The 19,276-nt window shown below is 50.1% G+C and overlaps 1 protein-coding gene across 1 annotated transcript in view; it reads right to left on the reverse strand.

Moving 5' to 3' along the window:
• The window catches only part of chpfa (chondroitin polymerizing factor a), a 73,481-nt gene that overhangs the window by 20,289 nt on the left and 33,916 nt on the right, over positions 1-19,276 (reverse strand). Inside the window, exon 2 of the mRNA XM_060827774.1 lies at positions 9,892-10,456. Coding sequence (XP_060683757.1) covers positions 9,892-10,456 — 565 coding nt within the window. The remainder of the gene's footprint in view (positions 1-9,891; positions 10,457-19,276) is intronic.

Consider the following 19,276-nt stretch of genomic DNA (forward strand, 5'->3'; position numbering starts at 1 on the left):
TGTTAATAACGCTGACAACGCTGTGTAGGCAAAAGTGGGTACTGCTGATACTGGAGATCAGAATCTAGATCAGAGTGGTGCTGGAAAAGCACAGCAGGTCAGGCAGCATCCGAGGAGCAGGAGAATCGACGTTTCAGGCAGAAGCCCTTCATCAGCCATGGAGGCTGGGAGCCTCTGGGGTGGATAGGATTCGAAGCAGGGAGGAGTGAGATAAAGGACACAGAGAGCCAAAGGTAGATAAAGGGTGGCATTCTGAAGGGTGTGCAGAGCAGAGGGACCTGGGTGTGATACTAACCAGAGTGCTGGAGAAATAGGGCAGGTCTGTCAGCATCTGTGCAGAGACAGAGTGGCTGAGAGCGGAAGAGTTTGGTTTGACCCTACCTGGACCACTCTGTGCAGTTTGATCTCCTTATCTCGGGAAAGAGACTATCGCCGGTGAGGGAGTGCAGCAAGGAATCTCGGAGGTATGATTAGTAAGTTTGCAGATGACACCAAAATTAGCAGCAGAAGAGGATTATTTAAGATTATAAAAGGCTTTTGATCAGCTGCACCAATGGACCAAGGAATGGCAGATAGAGTTTAATTTGGATAAATGCGATGTGTTGCATTTTGGTAAGACAAACCAGGGCTGGAGTTATACAATTAATGGTAGGGCCCTGGGTGGTGTTGTAGGGCTTTATGAAATCATGAGGGGCCTGGGTAGGGTGAATAGCCAAGGTCTTTTCCCTGAGCTGGGGTCAATCCAGAACAAGACAGCTTAAGGTGAGAGGGGCAAGATTCAAAAAAGACGTAACAGCAAGGCAGTGGTGCGAGTCTGGAATGAACTCTCAGAGGGAGAGGTGGATGTGGGTCGAGTTACAAGACATTCGGATAAGTACGTGAATAGGAAAGGATCAGAGGGAGGTGGGCCAGGAGCAGGCAGGTGGGACTAGATTAGTTTGGGAACATAGATGTGGACTGGGTGGGCCGAAGGGCCTGTTTCTGTGCTGTATGACTCTGTGACTCTGAGTGTGTGAGACTGAGGGAGTGAGGGAATGTGAGAGAGTGTAAAGGGATGACAGAGAGCAAGGCAGTGTGAAGGAGTGTGAGGTGGTGTGAGTAAGTGAGGGAGAGTGAGGTGGGAGTGAGGGAGGGTCCGATTAGACCTGCCCAGTGCATTGTGATTTATTGACAGTTTTCTCCAGGGGGAAGATTCAAAGCAATTTTCTGTTTGAAGGCCAGCAGGAGTGGGAGGGGAGGGGAGGGGAGGGGAGGGACACAGCTCAGGGCTCCACGCAACACTGACCAACCCAGAGAAACCCATACATAGAAATAGAAAGCAGGAATTATCTGTGTGGTAGTGTGGCCGAGTGGTGTAAGGCTCCAGTCTCTACGGAGGGGTGGGTTCGGATCCCACCGCTGCTATTCGTGCAATTTGCACTGCAGTGAGCAGGAAGTTGCAGCAGCGCTTCACCTGAGGCCCACTGAAGATGTTACCTAGTAGGGTGACGAAACGTCTGGAAATGAACCTTCCAGCTCAGCGAGCAAACCTACAGCCAAAACTAGAAAGAGGATTTCCAGATGGAGACAGATGTGCTGGGGTGGGCGTGAGGCTGAGGTATTGCCCAGGACGTGGTGACAGAGAAGGGGACTCTGTCACTCGGCAGCTCAACATTAATAAGGGAGAAGGGATTGGATAGATCGCTGAAACTTAACCTTCACAAGACACTAGTCCCAGATGAGATGTGACTGAGGGTTTAGAAGGAAGCAAGGCTGGAAATTATGGATCATTGGCCATAATCTGTCAGTCTTCCCCGGACTCGGGCGGAGGTGCCGGGAGACTGGTGAATGCAAATATTAAATCCTTGTTTAAGGAAGGTTGTGAGGGTAATCCCAGGAATTACAGAGCAGTCAGTTTAACGTTAGTGGTGATGAAGAATCTAGATCAGAGTGGTGCCGGAAAGGCCCTGCAACTCAGGCAGCATCCGAGGAGCAGGAAAATCGATGTTTCGGGCAAAAGCCCTTCATCAGGAACACTGCTTTGATTCAATGGCAGAAAATGCTGGAGAAACTCAGCAGGCCCAGCCATGCCAGTGGAGAGAAAACAGAGTTAATGTTGCAGATATTGGTCACCGTAGCTTCATAGATGTTGTCAGACCTGCTGAGTTTGTCCAGCACTGTCAGCTTTTGTTTAGATATCTAGTTCACAGAATCCCCACAGCATGGGAGCAGGCTATTCAGCCCATCAAATCCAGACCTACCCTCCAAACAGCATCCCACTCAGCTCCCCATCCTATCCCTACATTTCCAATTGCTGACCCACCCATTCCTGGACACAATGGGTAATTTCTAAAGGCCAATCCATCCTGACCTGTGCATCTTTTGGACTGTGGGAGGAAACCCACACAGACACGGGGAGAACGTGCAAACTCCACACAGACAGTCGCCCAGGGCTGGAATCGAACCTGGGTCCCTGGTGCTGTGAGGCAGCAGTGCTAACCACTGAGCCATCCTTCTTGGTTTATTCCAAAATCAATTATTCAGGACAGAATTACCAATTCAATGGAGAAGGAAGGGTCAGCACGGATTTCTACCGGGGAAATTGGTTGGTGGAACGTGCGGGAGGTGTTTGAGGAGGTAACAGAAAGGCTGGTTGAGGGTAACACGGTTGATGTGGTGAAGGTGGAATCCCAGCAGCTGCCTGAGACAGGGCCATACAACAGACACGTGAGGAACAGGATAGGGCTTGGAATAAAAGGGACAGCAGCAACACGGATACAAAACTGGCTGGGTGACAGGGAACAGTTTTTTTCTAATGTACTCGTGAGATGTGGGGGTCATTGTCTGGGCCCAGCATTTATTCCCCGTCCCTAGTTGCCCCTTGAGAAGGTGGGGGTGAGCAGCCTCCTTGAACCGCTGCAGTCCATGTGCTGTGGGTAGACCCACAATGTCCTTAGGGAGGGAATTCCAGGATTCAGACCCAGTGACACTGAAGGAACGGTGATATATTTCCAAGTCAGGATGGTGAGGGGCTCAGAGGGGAACTTGCAGGGGGTGGTGTTCCCATGGATCTGCTGCCCTTGTCCTTCTCGATGGAAGTGGGTGTGGGTTTGGAAGGTGCTGTCTGAGGGTCTTTGGTGTTTGTGTAGCAAGTCCAGTGGGTTTCTGGACAATGCTAATCCCCAGAATGTGGGGAATTGTGGGGGATTCACTGAAGTTTGTAACACCATTGAATATCTAGGGGAAGTGGTTAGATCGTCTGTTACAGAGTCATTGAGTTAGACAGCACGAAACAGGCCCCTAGGTTCAATTCGTTCATGCCGACCAGATATCCTAAACTGATCTACTCTCATTTGCCAGCTTCCTATTCATATACCCATCCAGATGCCTTTTAATGTTGCAATTGTACCAGCCTCCACCACATCCTCTGGCAGCTCATTCCATACACGTACCACCCTCTGTGTGAAAAAGTTGCCCCTTAGGTCTCTTTTATATCTTTCCCCTCTCACCCTAAACCTATGCCCTCTAGTTCTGGACTCCACGACCCCAGGGAAAAGACTTTGTCTATTTACCCTATCCATGCCCCTCATGATTTTGTAAACCTCTATAATGGCACCCCTCAGCCTCTGACGCTCCAGGGAAAACAGCCCCAGCCTGTTCAGCCTCTCCCTGTAGCTCAGATCCTCCAACCCTGGCAACATCCTTGCAACTGCAAATGTGTTGCTGGTCAAAGCACAGCAGGCCAGGCAGCATCTCAGGAATAGAGAATTCGACGTTTCGAGCATAAGCCCTGATGAAGGGCTTATGCTCGAAACGTCGAATTCTCTATTCCTGAGATGCTGCCTGGCCTGCTGTGCTTTGACCAGCAACACATTTGCAGCTGTGATCTCCAGCATCTGCAGACCTCATTTTTTACTCGAACATCCTTGCAAATCTTTTTTGAACCCTTTCAAGCTTCACAACATCTTTCCGATAGGAAGGAGAGCAGAATTGCACACAATATTCCAACAGTGGCCTAACCAATGTCCTGTACAGCCGCAAAATGACCTCCCAACTCCTGTACTCAATACTCTGACCAATAAAGGAAAGCATACCAAACACCTTCTTCACTATCCTATCTACCTGCGACTCCACTTTCAAGGAGCTACGAACCTACACTCCAAGGTCTCTTTGTTCAACAACACTCCCTAGGACCTTACCATTAAGTGTACAAGTCCTACTAAGATTTACTTTCCCAAAATGCAGCACCTCACATTTATCTAAATTAAACTCCATCTGCCATTTCTCAGCCCATTGGCCCATCTGGTCCAGATCCTGTTGTAATCTGAGGTAACCCTCTTCGCTGTCCACTACACCTCCAATTTTGGTATCATCTGCAAACTTACTAACTGTACCTCTTATGCTCGCATCCAAATCATTTATGTAAATGACAAAAAGCAGTGGACCCAGCACTGATCCTTGAGGCGCACCATGGTCACAGATATCCTAAACCTATCTAGTCTCATTAGCCAGCCCATATCCCTCTAAACTCTTCCTATTTAGCCCCATCAGATGCCTTTTAAGTAACCCTCCACCACCACCCTCTGTCTTCCACCTTCAAGACAATTTTGTATCCAATTGGCCAGCTCTCCCTGGGTCCCATGTGATCGAACCTTACTAACCAGATTACTGTGTGGAACTTTATCAAAAGCCTGACTGAAGGCCATCGAGACAATGTTTACCAATCTGACTTCATCATGGGTTTTGTTGCTTCTTCAAAAAACTCAATCAAGTTTGTGAGACATGATTTCCCACGCACAAAACCATGTTGATTATCTGTAATCAGTCCTTGCCTTTCCAAATTCTCTTTTGGTGGTGGTCACAGCCTGGCATCTGTGTGGCGTGAATGTTCCTTGCCCCTTGTCAGCCCAAGCCTGGATATTGTCCCAGATCTTGTTCCATTTGAACACGGGCTGCTTCAGTCCCTGAGGAGAGGGGAATGGGGCTGAACATTGTGTAATCATCGGGGACCATCCCCACTTCTGACCTTCTGATGGAGGGAAGGTCATTGATGAAGCAGCTGAAGATGGTTGGGTCTAGGACACTCCCCTGAGGGACTCCTGCAGAGATGTCCTGGAGCTGAGATGTCTGACCTCCAACAACCATAACTGTCAAGAGGGAGGTGATGACTTAGTGGCACAACTGCTGGATTGTTAACCCAGAGACCTAGCTACTGTTACGTGACCTGAGTTCAAATCCTGCTATTGCAGGTGGTGGAATTTGAATTCAATAAAAGTTTAGAATTAAGAGTCTAATGATGACCATGATTCCATTGTCACTTATTGTGTAAAACCCATCTGGGTCACTAAATGCCTTACGATCTGGCCTGGTCTGGCCTACACATGACTCCAGACCCACTCATAACTGCGTTCTTGGCAATGAGGGATGGGCAAGAAGTATGGGCCTAGCCAGTGACACCCACTTCCCATGTGCCAGGTATGACTAACCAGCAGTGAGTCTGCTCCCTGATACCCATTGATTCCAGATTCTGGGTCAGTGGTGCTGGAAGAGCACAGCAGTTCAGGCAGCATCCAAAGTGCAGCAAAATCTACATTTCGGGCAAAAGCCCTTCATCAGGAATTTACCTCATTGATTTTAACCCATTGATTCCGGTTTAGCCAGGGCTCCGTGATGCCACACTCGGTCGAATGTAGCCTCGATGCCAAGGGCTGTCCCTCTCCCCTCCCCTCTGGAATTCAGCTCCTTTGTCCATGTTTGACCCAAGGCTGGAATGGGGTCAGGAGCTGAGTGACCCTGGGGGAACCCAAACTGGGCGTCACTGAGCAGGTTATTGCTGAGCAGGTGCTGCTTGATAACTCTGTTACTGACCCCTTCCATCACGTTACTGATGATCGAGAGGAGACTGATGGGGCAGGAATTGGCCGGGTTGGATCTGTCCTGCTTTTTCTGTACAGGACATACCTGGGCAATGTTCCACATTGTCGGGTAGATGCCAGTGTTGTAACTGGACTGGAACAGCTTGGCGAGGGGAGAGACAAGGTCTGGAGCACATGTCTTCAGTACTATTGCTGGAGTGTTATCAGGGCCCATAGTCTTTACAGTATCCAGTATCTGACTTGGATTGCTGGATATTGAAATTGGACTCTTCCCATTCCAGACAAGAGCCAGCAGCACACTGGGAAAATATGAAGCATTTTGTATTCCCTTGCTGGTTTCCTCTCTCAAGCCCCACAGGAAATACCTCACCACAAAAGGAGGGAATTAAAATGCCATCTCACACTGCAGCTGTACAGAAAGAAATAACCTAATGGCAATCTACGCGCTGAGGCCAGGGGCGAGACGTTCTGACAGCCTGTTTGGCAGTGCTGTATTAATCAATATTTGCCTCAACACTAACACACCTTACATTCTAATACGAACACTTGAAATTGTATCACCTCAATCTGATCCTGTTGATGCAACTTTGAGAATGTATACCAGTCCCAGCATTACATGAAAAAGCTTTCTGTTTCTTTGTTTTGCTCTATTAAAATTTAAAACAAATGGAAAATTCAAAACACTTAATGAAATTCCTGCATTAATCTGTCATCTGTTTGTACGTCTTAAAATCCTAAAATAAAATTTATGGGAGGAGAAAGCTCAGCAGTTTGGCACCATCTATGCAGACAGAGAGAAAGAGAGAGAGAAAAAATGAGGGAGAGAGAGTGAGAAAGAGAGTGAGAGAGTGAGAGAAAGAGCAAGACAGTGAGAGAGAGAGAGAGAGAGAGAGAGACAGTGAGAGGGACAGAAAGAGAGATAGACTGGTAAACGTTTCAGAACTGAAAGAGAGCAATATTGGATTCAAGATCTAGGTGTTTATGTGCACAGATCAATGAGCCCCACAGATTCCCCCACCCTCCAATTAAAGAAATCCCTCCCCATCGCAGTTCTAAAGGGTTGTCCCTTCCCCTGAGGCTGTGCCCTCGGGTCCTAGTCTCTCCTACCAGTGAAAACACCTTCTCCATGTCCAGTCTATCCAGACCTCTCAGTATTGGTATTATTATTCTGGTATGAACTATATGCCCCATTTCTCTTCCTGGATTTCTCCTCATCCAGGGAATGTGAGCAGCGGATACTCTGTCTTTACCCTTAATGCTGAGGACTCACAGCTTTCAGAATGATCTACATGTGGATCATCTCAGCGGAGGGGGATAAATCCCACTTTCCCAATTACCAACAGGTTTACGATAAACTTATCTGCTGTTATCAAACTAATGAATGGATCTCTCATCTCTAGCTGCTTTAAGGAGACCACCATCACCTCGGTGCCAAAGGAACATTAGACAGCCTGCCTCAATGACCACCACCATTACACACTGTTACTGATGCAACAGACCTGCTGCAGATACTATCCCCCTGGCCCTACACACATTTCCTGCAACATTTGGATCACAAGGATACCTATTTATGTCTGACTCCTACTGACTGATACCAGCGCTATCTTCACCACCATAATCCCGACCAAACCCATCTCCAAACTCCGAGACCCAGGACCCTGCTCCCCCGCTCTGTACCAGGATCGAGTTCCTGACCCATAGACAGCAATCAGTAAGGAACAGGCCCCAACCCCTCCCCCACAGTCATCCCCAACAGCGGTGCCCCACAAGGCTGGGTACGCAGCCCCTCACTATACCCCCCGTACACTCAGGGCTGTGTGGCCAAATACAGCCCCAACTCCATTTCTGTGTTTGCTGAAGACACCGCTGTAGAGGGTCGGACCCCAGCCACGGCTGGGACAGAGAACAGGAAAGAGACTGAACACTGAGAACACGGGGGGAAGGGAACAATCTCTCCCTCAACATCAGCAAAATGAAGGAGATGCTCATTACCTTCAGGAAGCAGAGAGGGGAGGGCACACCCCTGTCTGTATCAGTGAGGCTGAGGGGGAGATGGGCAACAGCATCACGTTCCTGGGAGGGAGGCTCACCCACAATCTGTCCTGGGAGTGATGGTCACCCACAATCTGTCCTGGGGGAGATGATCACCCACAATCTGTCCTGGGAGTGATGGTCACCCACAATCTGTCCTGGGGGAGATGATCACCCACAATCTGTCCTGGGAGTGACAATCACCCACAATCTGTCCTGGGAGTGACGGTCACCCACAATCTGTCCTGGGAGTGACAATCACCCACAATCTATCCTGGGAGTGATGGTCACCCACAATCTGTCCTGGGGGTGACGGTCACCCACAATCTGTCCTGGGAGTGACGGTCACCCACAATCTGTCCTGGGAGTGACAATCACCCACAATCTGTCCTGGGAGTGACGGTCACCCACAATCTGTCCTGGGAGTGACAATCACCCACAATCTGTCCTGGGGGTGACGGTCACCCACAATCTGTCCTGGGAGTGACAATCACCCACAATCTGTCCCGGGAGTGACAATCACCCACAATCTATCCTGGGAGTGATGGTCACCCACAATCTGTCCTGGGGGTGATGGTGACTCACAATCTGTCCTGGGGGTGACGGTCACCCACAATCTGTCCCAAGAGTGATGGTCACCCACAATTTGTCCCAGGAGTGACGGTCACCCAAAATCTGTCCTGGGGGTGATGGTCACCCACAATCTGTCCTGGGAGTGACGATCATCCACAATCTGTCCTGGGAGTGACAATCACCCACAATCTGTCCTGGGGGTGATAGTCACTCACAATCTGTCCTGGGAGTGACAATCACCCACAATCTGTCCTGGGGGTGACGGTCACCCACAATCTCTCCTGGCAGTGACAGTCACCCACAAAATGTCCTGGGAGTGACAATCACCCACAATCTGTCCTGGGAGTGACGGTCACCCACAATCTGTCCTGGGAGTGACGGTCACCCACAATCTGTCCTGGGGGTGATGGTCACCCACAATCTGTCCTGGGGGTGACAGTCACCCACAATCTGTCCTGGGAGTGACAATCACCCACAATCTGTCCTGGGGGTGACAGTTACCCACAATCTGTCCTGGGGGTGATGGTCACCCACAATATGTCCCGGGAGTGATGGTTACCCACAATCTGTCCTGGGAGTGATGGTCACCCACAATCTGTCCTGGGGGTGACAGTCACCCACAATCTGTCCTGGGAGTGACAATCACCCACAATCTGTCCTGGGGGTGACAGTTACCCACAATCTGTCCTGGGGGTGATGGTCACCCACAATATGTCCCGGGAGTGATGGTCACCCACAATCTGTCCTGGGAGTGATGGTCACCCACAATCTGTCCTGGTCCGCCCACTTGGATGTGATGGTCAGGAAAGCACCACAACACCTCCACTTCCTCAGGAGGCTAAGGAAATGCAGCACGGCCACAATGACCCTTACCAATTTGTACAGCTGCCCCACAGAAAGCCTCCTCTCCGGATGTGTCACGGCTCGGTTTGGCAACTGCTCTGCCCCAGGACCACCATAAATCACAGAGAGTCGTGAACACAGCCCAGTCCATCCCCAAACCCAGCCTTCCATCCACTGACTCCATCTACACTTCCCGCTGACTCAGCAAAGACCCCTCCCACCCCGTTATAATCTCTTCCACCATCTTCCATTGGACTGAAGTTTGAAAACCTGTACTAACAGATTCCAGAACAGCTTCTTCCCGGCTGTTGTCAGGATTATGTACGGACCTCTCAAATATTATTTCTGATCTGTCTCTCTCTGGTACATGTGACAATAATCAATCGTACATTAGAGCTGATCTTTCTCTGCACCTTCTCTGTCTCTGTAACACTATACTCTGCATTCTGTTCTGTTACCCTGATGTCTTTATGTAAGGTATGAATTGTCTGGATATCACGCAAAACAATACTTTTCACTGTATCTCAGTACATGTGACAATAATCAATCAATCTGGTCGGTGGTTTCATTCAGCTGCAAGTGTACCCACCTCATACTCACTGACACAACTCACTGACACGTAATCAATGATGCATCGACCGAGCCACTCGTCAGGCCTGGAGCTCAGGATGTCATTCTGACAGGTTTCCAGATGTGGCTGTAATTTGATGAGGAGGCTGCGGGAAAGCAGGAAGCCGAACCCACCGTGACAGTAATGGCCATCCGTGTCACCCCCGATGAACTCCTGAGGACAGCCCATATACAGGTCAGTGTTGATGCTCAGGTGGTTCACGAGGCTTTTGATGCGATCACTCTCAGTGTAGGAGTCATCCTGAATGAGGAAGAACCAATCATACTCACTGCTGTAATGCTCAAAGATGTACTTCACGGTTTGGTACATGTTCCAGATCGGCCGCTCATCGCCGTGGGTGACAATGTACATTCCGTGTGGGATCTTCCTGCTCCTGGTGCCGGTGAAGTACAGGACCTTGTCAATGTGGTGGCCAATTGTCCGGTTCACTGCCACGGCCAGAGAGTTGAGAGTAGTTTTCGATGTGAGAACTCCCACAAACAAACATTCCCGGATCCCCAGCTCAGTGCTAATGTAACGCGATCTAAAATAAAATAAACAGGAATTCAAGCAACAACAACCTCGGTTCATATAGCAACTGGAATGGAACAAAATCTTCCAAGAAGTTTCTCAGATACAGAGAAGAGCAGGAGATGGGCCATTCAGCCCACTCAGCCTGTGCCATCATTCAATATGATCATCCAACCCAGTCCCTGCTCCCATTTTCTCCCCATGCCCTTTGATCACTTTAGCCCAAAGAACTGTATCAAACTCATTCATGAGAATATTCAATGTTTTGCCCTTAAACACTTTCTGTAGCAGAGAATTCCACGGGCTCCACTAAGGCATTCCTTCTCATTTCAGTCCAAAATGGTTTACTCCGTATCCTTAAACTGTGACCCCTAGTTTGTATTTCTGCGGGAACATCCTTCCTGTGTTTGTCCTGTCGAGTCCTGTTAGAATTTTAACGGTTTCTATGAGATTCTCCCTCATTCTTCAACTCCAGTGAACACAGTCCTAACCAATGCAGCCCCTCTTCATATGTCAGGCCCAGGGATCAGTCTGGTAAACCTGCAATGCACACCCTCCATTGCAAGAACATTCTTCCTCAGATAACGAGACTAAAACGACACACCATACTCCAGGAGTAGTCTCACCAAGGCCCTGTGTAACTACAGTAAGATAGTTTGTAATTGTGCTTCGTCACACAGCATTACAACACAGTACAGGTCTTCAATGCTGCACTGACGGAGGGAACCAATCTGACGCGGATCCATCCTACACTATTCCATTTTCATCCATATGTCACCACCAGTACTGTACCCCAGTGTTATACAGTGACAGACCTGTCCCCACCAGTACTGTACCCCAGTGTTATACAGGGACAGACCTGTCCCCACCAGTACTGTACCCCAGTGTTACACAGTGACAGACCTGTCCCCACCAGTACTGTACCCCAGTGTTACACAGTGACAGACCTGTCCCCACCAGTACTGTACCCCAGTGTTACACAGTGACAGACCTGTCCCCACCAGTACTGAACCCCAGTGTTATACAGTGACATACCTGTCCCCACCACTACGGCATCACAGTGTTATACAGTGACAGACCTGTCCCCACCAGTAGTGCACCCCAATGTTACATAGTGACAGACCTGTCCCCACCAGTACTGTACCCCAATGTTATACAGTGACAGACCTGTCCCCACCAGTACTGTACCACAGTGCTATACAGTGACAGACCTGTCCCCACCAGTAATGTACCCCAGTGTTATACAGTGACAGACCTGCCCAACCTGTACTGCACCCCAGTGTTAAATAGCAACAGACCTGTCCCCACCAGTACTGAACGCCAGTGTTATACAGTGACAGACCTGTCCCCACCAGTACTGTATTGCAGTGTTATACAGGGACAGACCTGTCCCCAACAGTGCTGTACCCCAGTGTTATACAGTGACAGACCAGTCCCCACCAGTACTGTACCCCAGTGTTATACTGTTACAGACAAGTCCTCACCAGTACTGTAGCACAGTGTTATACACTGACATACCTGTCCCCACCACTACGGCATCACAGTGTTCTACAGGGACAGACCTGTCCCCATCAGTACTATACCCTAGTGTTATACAGTGATAGACCTATCCTCACCAGTACTATACCCCAGTGTTATACACTGAAAGACCTGTCCACAACAGTACTGTATCACAGTGTTATACACTGACAGACCTGCCCCCATCAGTACTGTACCCCAGTGTTATACAGTGACAGACCTGTCCCCACCAGTACTGTACCCCAGTGTTATACAGTGACATACCTGTCCCCACCACTACGGCATCACAGTGTTATACAGGGACAGACCTGTCCCCACCAGTAGTGCACCCCAGTGTTACATAGTGACAGACCTGTCCCCATCAGTCCTGTACCCCAGTGTTATACACTGACAGACCTGTCCCCACCTGTACTGTAGCACAGTGTTATACACTGACAGACCTGTCCCCACCAGTACTGTACCCCAGTGTTATACAGTGACAAACCTGCCCTCACCAGTACTGTACCACAGTGAGATACAGAGACAGACCTGTCCCCACCAGTACTGTACCACAGTGTTATACAGCGACAGACCTGTCCCCACCAGTACAGTACCACAGTGAGATACAGAGACAGACCTGTCCTCGCCAGTACTGCACCCCAGTGTTATACAGGGACAGACCTGTCCCCACCAGTACTGTACCTCAGTGTTATACAGTGACATACCTGTCCCCACCACTACGGCATCACAGTGTTATACAGTGACAGACCTGTCCCCACCTGTAGTGCACTACAATGTTACATAGTGACAGACCTGTCCCCACCAGTACTGTACCCCAATGTTATACAGTGACAGACCTGTCCCCACCAGTACTGTACCACAGTGCTATACAGTGACAGACCTGTCCCCACCAGTACTGTACCCCAGTGTTATACAGTGACAGACCTGCCCCACCTGTACTGCACCCCAGTGTTAAACAGCAACAGACCTGTCCCCACCAGTACTGAACGCCAGTGTTATACAGTGACAGACATGTCCCCACCAGTACTGTACCCCAGTGTTATACAGTGACAGACCTGACCCCACCAGTACTGTACCCCAGTGTTATACAGTGACAGACCTATCCTCACCAGTACTGTACCCCAGTGTTATTCAGCCACAAACCTGTCCCCATCAGTACTGTACCCCAGTGTTATACAGTGACAGACCAGTCCCCACCAGTACTGTACCCCAGTGTTATACAGTGACAGACCATTCCCTACCAGTACTGTACCCCAGTGATATACAGAGACAGACCTGTCCCCACCAGTACTGTACCACAGTCTTATACAGTGACAGACCAGTCCCCACCAGTACTGCACCCCAGTGTTATACAGTGACAGACCTGTCCCCACCAGTACTGTACCCCAGTGATATACAGAGACAGACCTGTCCCCACCAGTACTGTACCACAGTGTTATACAGGGACAGAGCTGTCCCCACGAGTACTGTACCCCAGTGTTAGACAGTGACAGACCTGTCCTCGCCAGTACTGCACCCCAGTGTTATACAGGGACAGACCTGTCCCCACCAGTACTGTACCTCAGTGTTATACAGTGACATATCTGTCCCCACCACTACGGCATCACAGTGTTATACAGTGACAGACCTGTCCCCACCTGTAGTGTACTCCAATGTTACATAGTGACAGACCTGTCCCCACCAGTACTGTACCCCAATGTTATACAGTGACAGACCTGTCCCCACCAGTACTGTGCCACAGTGCTATACAGTGACAGACCTGTCCCCACCAGTACTGTACCCCAGTGTTATACAGTGACAGACCTGCCCCACCTGTACTGCACCCCAGTGTTAAACAGCAACAGACCTGTCCCCACCAGTACTGAACGCCAGTGTTATACAGTGACAGACATGTCCCCACCAGTACTGTACCCCAGTGTTATACAGGGACAGAGCTGTCCCCACCAGTACTGTACCCCAGTGTTATACAGTGACATACCTGTCCCCACCACTACGGCATCACAGTGTTATACAGTGACAGACCTGTCCCCACCTGTAGTGCACCCCAATGTTACATAGTGACAGACCTGTCCCCACCAGTACTGTACCCCAATGTTATACAGTGACAGACCTGTCCCCACCAGTACTGTACCACAGTGCTATACAGTGACAGACCTGTCCCCACCAGTAATGTACCCCAGTGTTATACAGTGACAGACCTGCCCAACCTGTACTGCACCCCAGTGTTAAATAGCAACAGACCTGTCCCCACCAGTACTGAACGCCAGTGTTATACAGTGACAGACCTGTCCCCACCAGTACTGTATTGCAGTGTTATACAGGGACAGACCTGTCCCCAACAGTGCTGTACCCCAGTGTTATACAGTGACAGACCAGTCCCCACCAGTACTGTACCCCAGTGTTATACTGTTACAGACAAGTCCTCACCAGTACTGTAGCACAGTGTTATACACTGACATACCTGTCCCCACCACTACGGCATCACAGTGTTCTACAGGGACAGACCTGACCCCATCAGTACTATACCCTAGTGTTATACAGTGATAGACCTATCCTCACCAGTATTATACCCCAGTGTTATACACTGAAAGACCTGTCCACAACAGTACTGTATCACAGTGTTATACACTGACAGACCTGCCCCCACCAGTACTGTACCCCAGTGTTATACAGTGACAGACCTGTCCCCACCAGTACTGTACCCCAGTGTTATACAGTGACATACCTGTCCCCACCACTACGGCATCACAGTGTTATACAGGGACAGACCTGTCCCCACCAGTAGTGCACCCCAGTGTTACATAGTGACAGACCTGTCCCCATCAGTCCTGTACCCCAGTGTTATACACTGACAGACCTGTCCCCACCTGTACTGTAGCACAGTGTTATACACTGACAGACCTGTCCCCACCAGTACTGTACCCCAGTGTTATACACTGACAGACCTATCCTCACCAGTACTGTATCACAGTGTTATTCAGTGACAGACCCGTCCCCACCAGTACTGTACCCCAGTGTTATACAGTGACAAACCTGCCCTCACCAGTACTGTACCACAGTGAGATACAGAGACAGACCTGTCCCCACCAGTACTGTACCACAGTGTTATGCAGCGACAGACCTGTCCCCACCAGTACTGTACCCCAGTGTTAGACAGTGACAGACCTGTCCCCGCCAGTACTGCACCCCAGTGATATACAGAGACAGACCTGTCCCCACCAGTACTGCACCACAGTCTTATACAGTGACAGACCAGTCCCCACCAGTACTGCACCCCAGTGTTATACAGTGACAGACCTGTCCCCACCAGTACTGTACCCCAGTGATATACAGAGACAGACCTGTCCCCACCAGTACTGTACCACAGTGTTATACAGGGACAGAGCTGTCCCCACGAGTACTGTACCCCAGTGTTAGACAGTGACAGACCTGTCCTCGCCAGTACTGCACCCCAGTGTTATACAGGGACAGACCTGTCCCCACCAGTACTGTACCTCAGTGTTATACAGTGACATACCTGTCCCCACCACTACGGCATCACAGTGTTATACAGTGACAGACCTGTCCCCACCTGTAGTGCACTACAATGTTACATAGTGACAGACCTGTCCCCACCAGTACTGTACCCCAATGTTATACAGTGACAGACCTGTCCCCACCAGTACTGTACCACAGTGCTATACAGTGACAGACCTGTCCCCACCAGTACTGTACCCCAGTGTTATACAGTGACAGACCTGCCCCACCTGTACTGCACCCCAGTGTTAAACAGCAACAGACCTGTCCCCACCAGTACTGAACGCCAGTGTTATACAGTGACAGACATGTCCCCACCAGTACTGTACCCCAGTGTTATACAGTGACAGACCTGACCCCACCAGTACTGTACCCCAGTGTTATACAGTGACAGACCTATCCTCACCAGTACTGTACCCCAGTGTTATTCAGCCACAAACCTGTCCCCATCAGTACTGTACCCCAGTGTTATACAGTGACAGACCAGTCCCCACCAGTACTGTACCCTAGTGTTATACAGTGACAGACCATTCCCTACCAGTACTGTACCCCAGTGATATACAGAGACAGACCTGTCCCCACCAGTACTGTACCACAGTGTTATACAGCGACAGACCTGTCCCCACCAGTACTGCACCCCAGTGTTATACAGTGAGAGACCTGTCCCCACCAGTACTGTACCACAGTGTTATACAGGGACAGAGCTGTCCCCACGAGTACTGTACCCCAGTGTTAGACAGTGACAGACCTGTCCCCGCCAGTACTGCACCCCAGTGTTATACAGGGACAGACCCGTCCCCACCAGTACTGTACCTCAGTGTTATACAGTGACATACCTGTCCCCACCACTACGGCATCACAGTGTTATACAGTGACAGACCTGTCCCACCTGCAGTGCACCCCAATGTTACATAGTGACAGACCTGTCCCCACCAGTACTGTACCCCAATGTTATACAGTGACAGACCTGTCCCCACCAGTACTGTACCACACTGCTATACAGTGACAGACCTGTCCCCACCAGTATTGTACCCCAGTGTTATACAGTGACAGACCTGCCCCACCTGTACTGCACCCCAGTGTTAAACAGCAACAGACCTGTCCCCACCAGTACTGAACGCCAGTGTTATACAGTGACAGACATGTCCCCACCAGTACTGTACCCCAGTGTTATACAGTGACAGACCTGACCCCACCAGTACTGTACCCCAGTGTTATACAGTGACAGACCTATCCTCACCAGTACTGTACCCCAGTGTTATTCAGGGACAAACCTGTCCCCAACAGTACTGTACCCCAGTGTTATACAGTGACATACCTGTCCCCACCACTACGGCATCACAGTGTTATACAGGGACAGAGCTGTCCCCACGAGTACTGTACCCCAGTGTTAGACAGTGACAGACCTGTCCCCGCCAGTACTGCACCCCAGTGTTATACAGGGACAGACCCGTCCCCACCAGTACTGTACCTCAGTGTTATACAGTGACATACCTGTCCCCACCACTACGGCATCACAGTGTTATACAGTGACAGACCTGTCCCCACCTGTAGTGCACCCCAATGTTACATAGTGACAGACCTGTCCCCACCAGTACTGTACCCCAATGTTATACAGTGACAGACCTGTCCCCACCAGTACTGTACCACACTGCTATACGGTGACAGACCTGTCCCCACCAGTACTGTACCCCAGTGTTATACAGTGACAGACCTGCCCCACCTGTACTGCAACCCAGTGTTAAACAGCAACAGACCTGTCCCCACCAGTACTGAACGCCAGTGTTATACAGTGACAGACATGTCCCCACCAGTACTGTACCCCAGTGTTATACAGTGACAGACCTGACCCCACCAGTACTGTACCCCAGTGTTATACAGTGACAGACCTATCCTCACCAGTACTGTACCCCAGTGTTATTCAGGGACAAACCTGTCCCCACCAGTACTGTACCCCAGTGTTATACAGTGACATATCTGTCCCCACCACTACGGCATCACAGTGTTATACAGGGACAGACCTGTCCCCACCAGTAGTGCACCCCAATGTTACATAGTGACAGACCTGTCCCCATCAGTCCTGCACCACAGTGTTATACACTGACAGACCTGTCCCCACCAGTACTGTACCCCAGTGTTGTACAGTGACAGACCGATCCTCACCAGTACTGTACCCCAGTGTTATACAGGGACAGACCTATCCTCACCAGTACTGTACCCCAGTGTTATTCAGGGACAAACCTGTCCCCACCAGTACTGTACCCCAGTGTTACACAGTGACATACCTGTCCCCACCACTACGGCATCACAGTGTTATACAGGGACAGAGCTGTCCCCACCAGTACTGTACCCCAGTGTTAAACAGTGACAGACCTGTCCCCGCCAGTACTGCACCCCAGTGTTATACAGGGACAGACCCGTCCCCACCAGTACTGTACCTCAGTGTTATACAGTGACATACCTGTCCCCACCACTACGGCATCACAGTGTTATACAGTGACAGACCTGTCCCCACCAGTAGTGCACCCCAATGTTACATAGTGACAGACCTGTCCCCACCAGTACTGTACCACAGTGCTATACAGTGACAGACCGGTCCCCACCAGTAATGTACCTCAGTGTTATACAGTGACATACCTGTCCCCACCACTACGGCATCACAGTGTTATACAGTGACAGACCTGTCCCCACCAGTAGTGCACCCCAGTGTTAAATAGCAACAGACCTGTCCCCACCAGTACTGAACGCCAGTGTTATACAGTGACAGACCTGTCCCCACCAGTACTGTATTGCAGTGTTATACAGGGACAGACCTGTCCCCAACAGTGCTGTACCCCAGTGTTATACAGTGACAGACCAGTCCCCACCAGTACTGTACCCCAGTGTTATACTGTTACAGACAAGTCCTCACCAGTACTGTAGCACAGTGTTATACACTGACATACCTGTCCCCACCACTACGGCATCACAGTGTTCTACAGGGACAGACCTGTCCCCATCAGTACTATACCCTAGTGTTATACAGTGATAGACCTATCCTCACCAGTACTATACCCCAGTGTTATACACTGAAAGACCTGTCCACAACAGTACTGTATCACAGTGTTATTCAGTGACAGACCCGTCCCCACCAGTACTGTACCCCAGTGTTATACAGTGACAAACCTGCCCTCACCAGTACTGTACCACAGTGAGATACAGAGACAGACCTGTCCCCACCAGTACTGTACCCCAGTGTTAGACAGTGACAGACCTGTCCCCGCCAGTACTGCACCCCAGTGATATACAGAGACAGACCTGTCCCCACCAGTACTGTACCACAGTGTTATACAGGGACAGAGCTGTCCCCACGAGTACTGTACCCCAGTGTTAGACAGTGACAGACCTGTCCTCGCCAGTACTGCACCCCAGTGTTATACAGGGACAGACCTGTCCCCACCAGGACTGTACCTCAGTGTTATACAGTGACATACCTGTCCCCACCACTACGGCATCACAGTGTTATACAGTGACAGACCTGTCCCCACCTGTAGTGCACTCCAATGTTACATAGTGACAGACCTGTCCCCACCAGTACTGTACCCCAATGTTATACAGTGACAGACCTGTCCCCACCAGTACTGTACCACAGTGCTATACAGTGACAGACCTGTCCCCACCAGTACTGTACCCCAGTGTTATACAGTGACAGACCTGCACCACCTGTACTGCACCCCAGTGTTAAACAGCAACAGACCTGTCCCCACCAGTACTGAACGCCAGTGTTATACAGTGACAGACATGTCCCCACCAGTACTGA

The sequence above is a fragment of the Hemiscyllium ocellatum genome, chromosome 7 (assembly GCF_020745735.1).
Source record: "Hemiscyllium ocellatum isolate sHemOce1 chromosome 7, sHemOce1.pat.X.cur, whole genome shotgun sequence".
NCBI classification, from domain to species: domain Eukaryota; kingdom Metazoa; phylum Chordata; class Chondrichthyes; order Orectolobiformes; family Hemiscylliidae; genus Hemiscyllium; species Hemiscyllium ocellatum.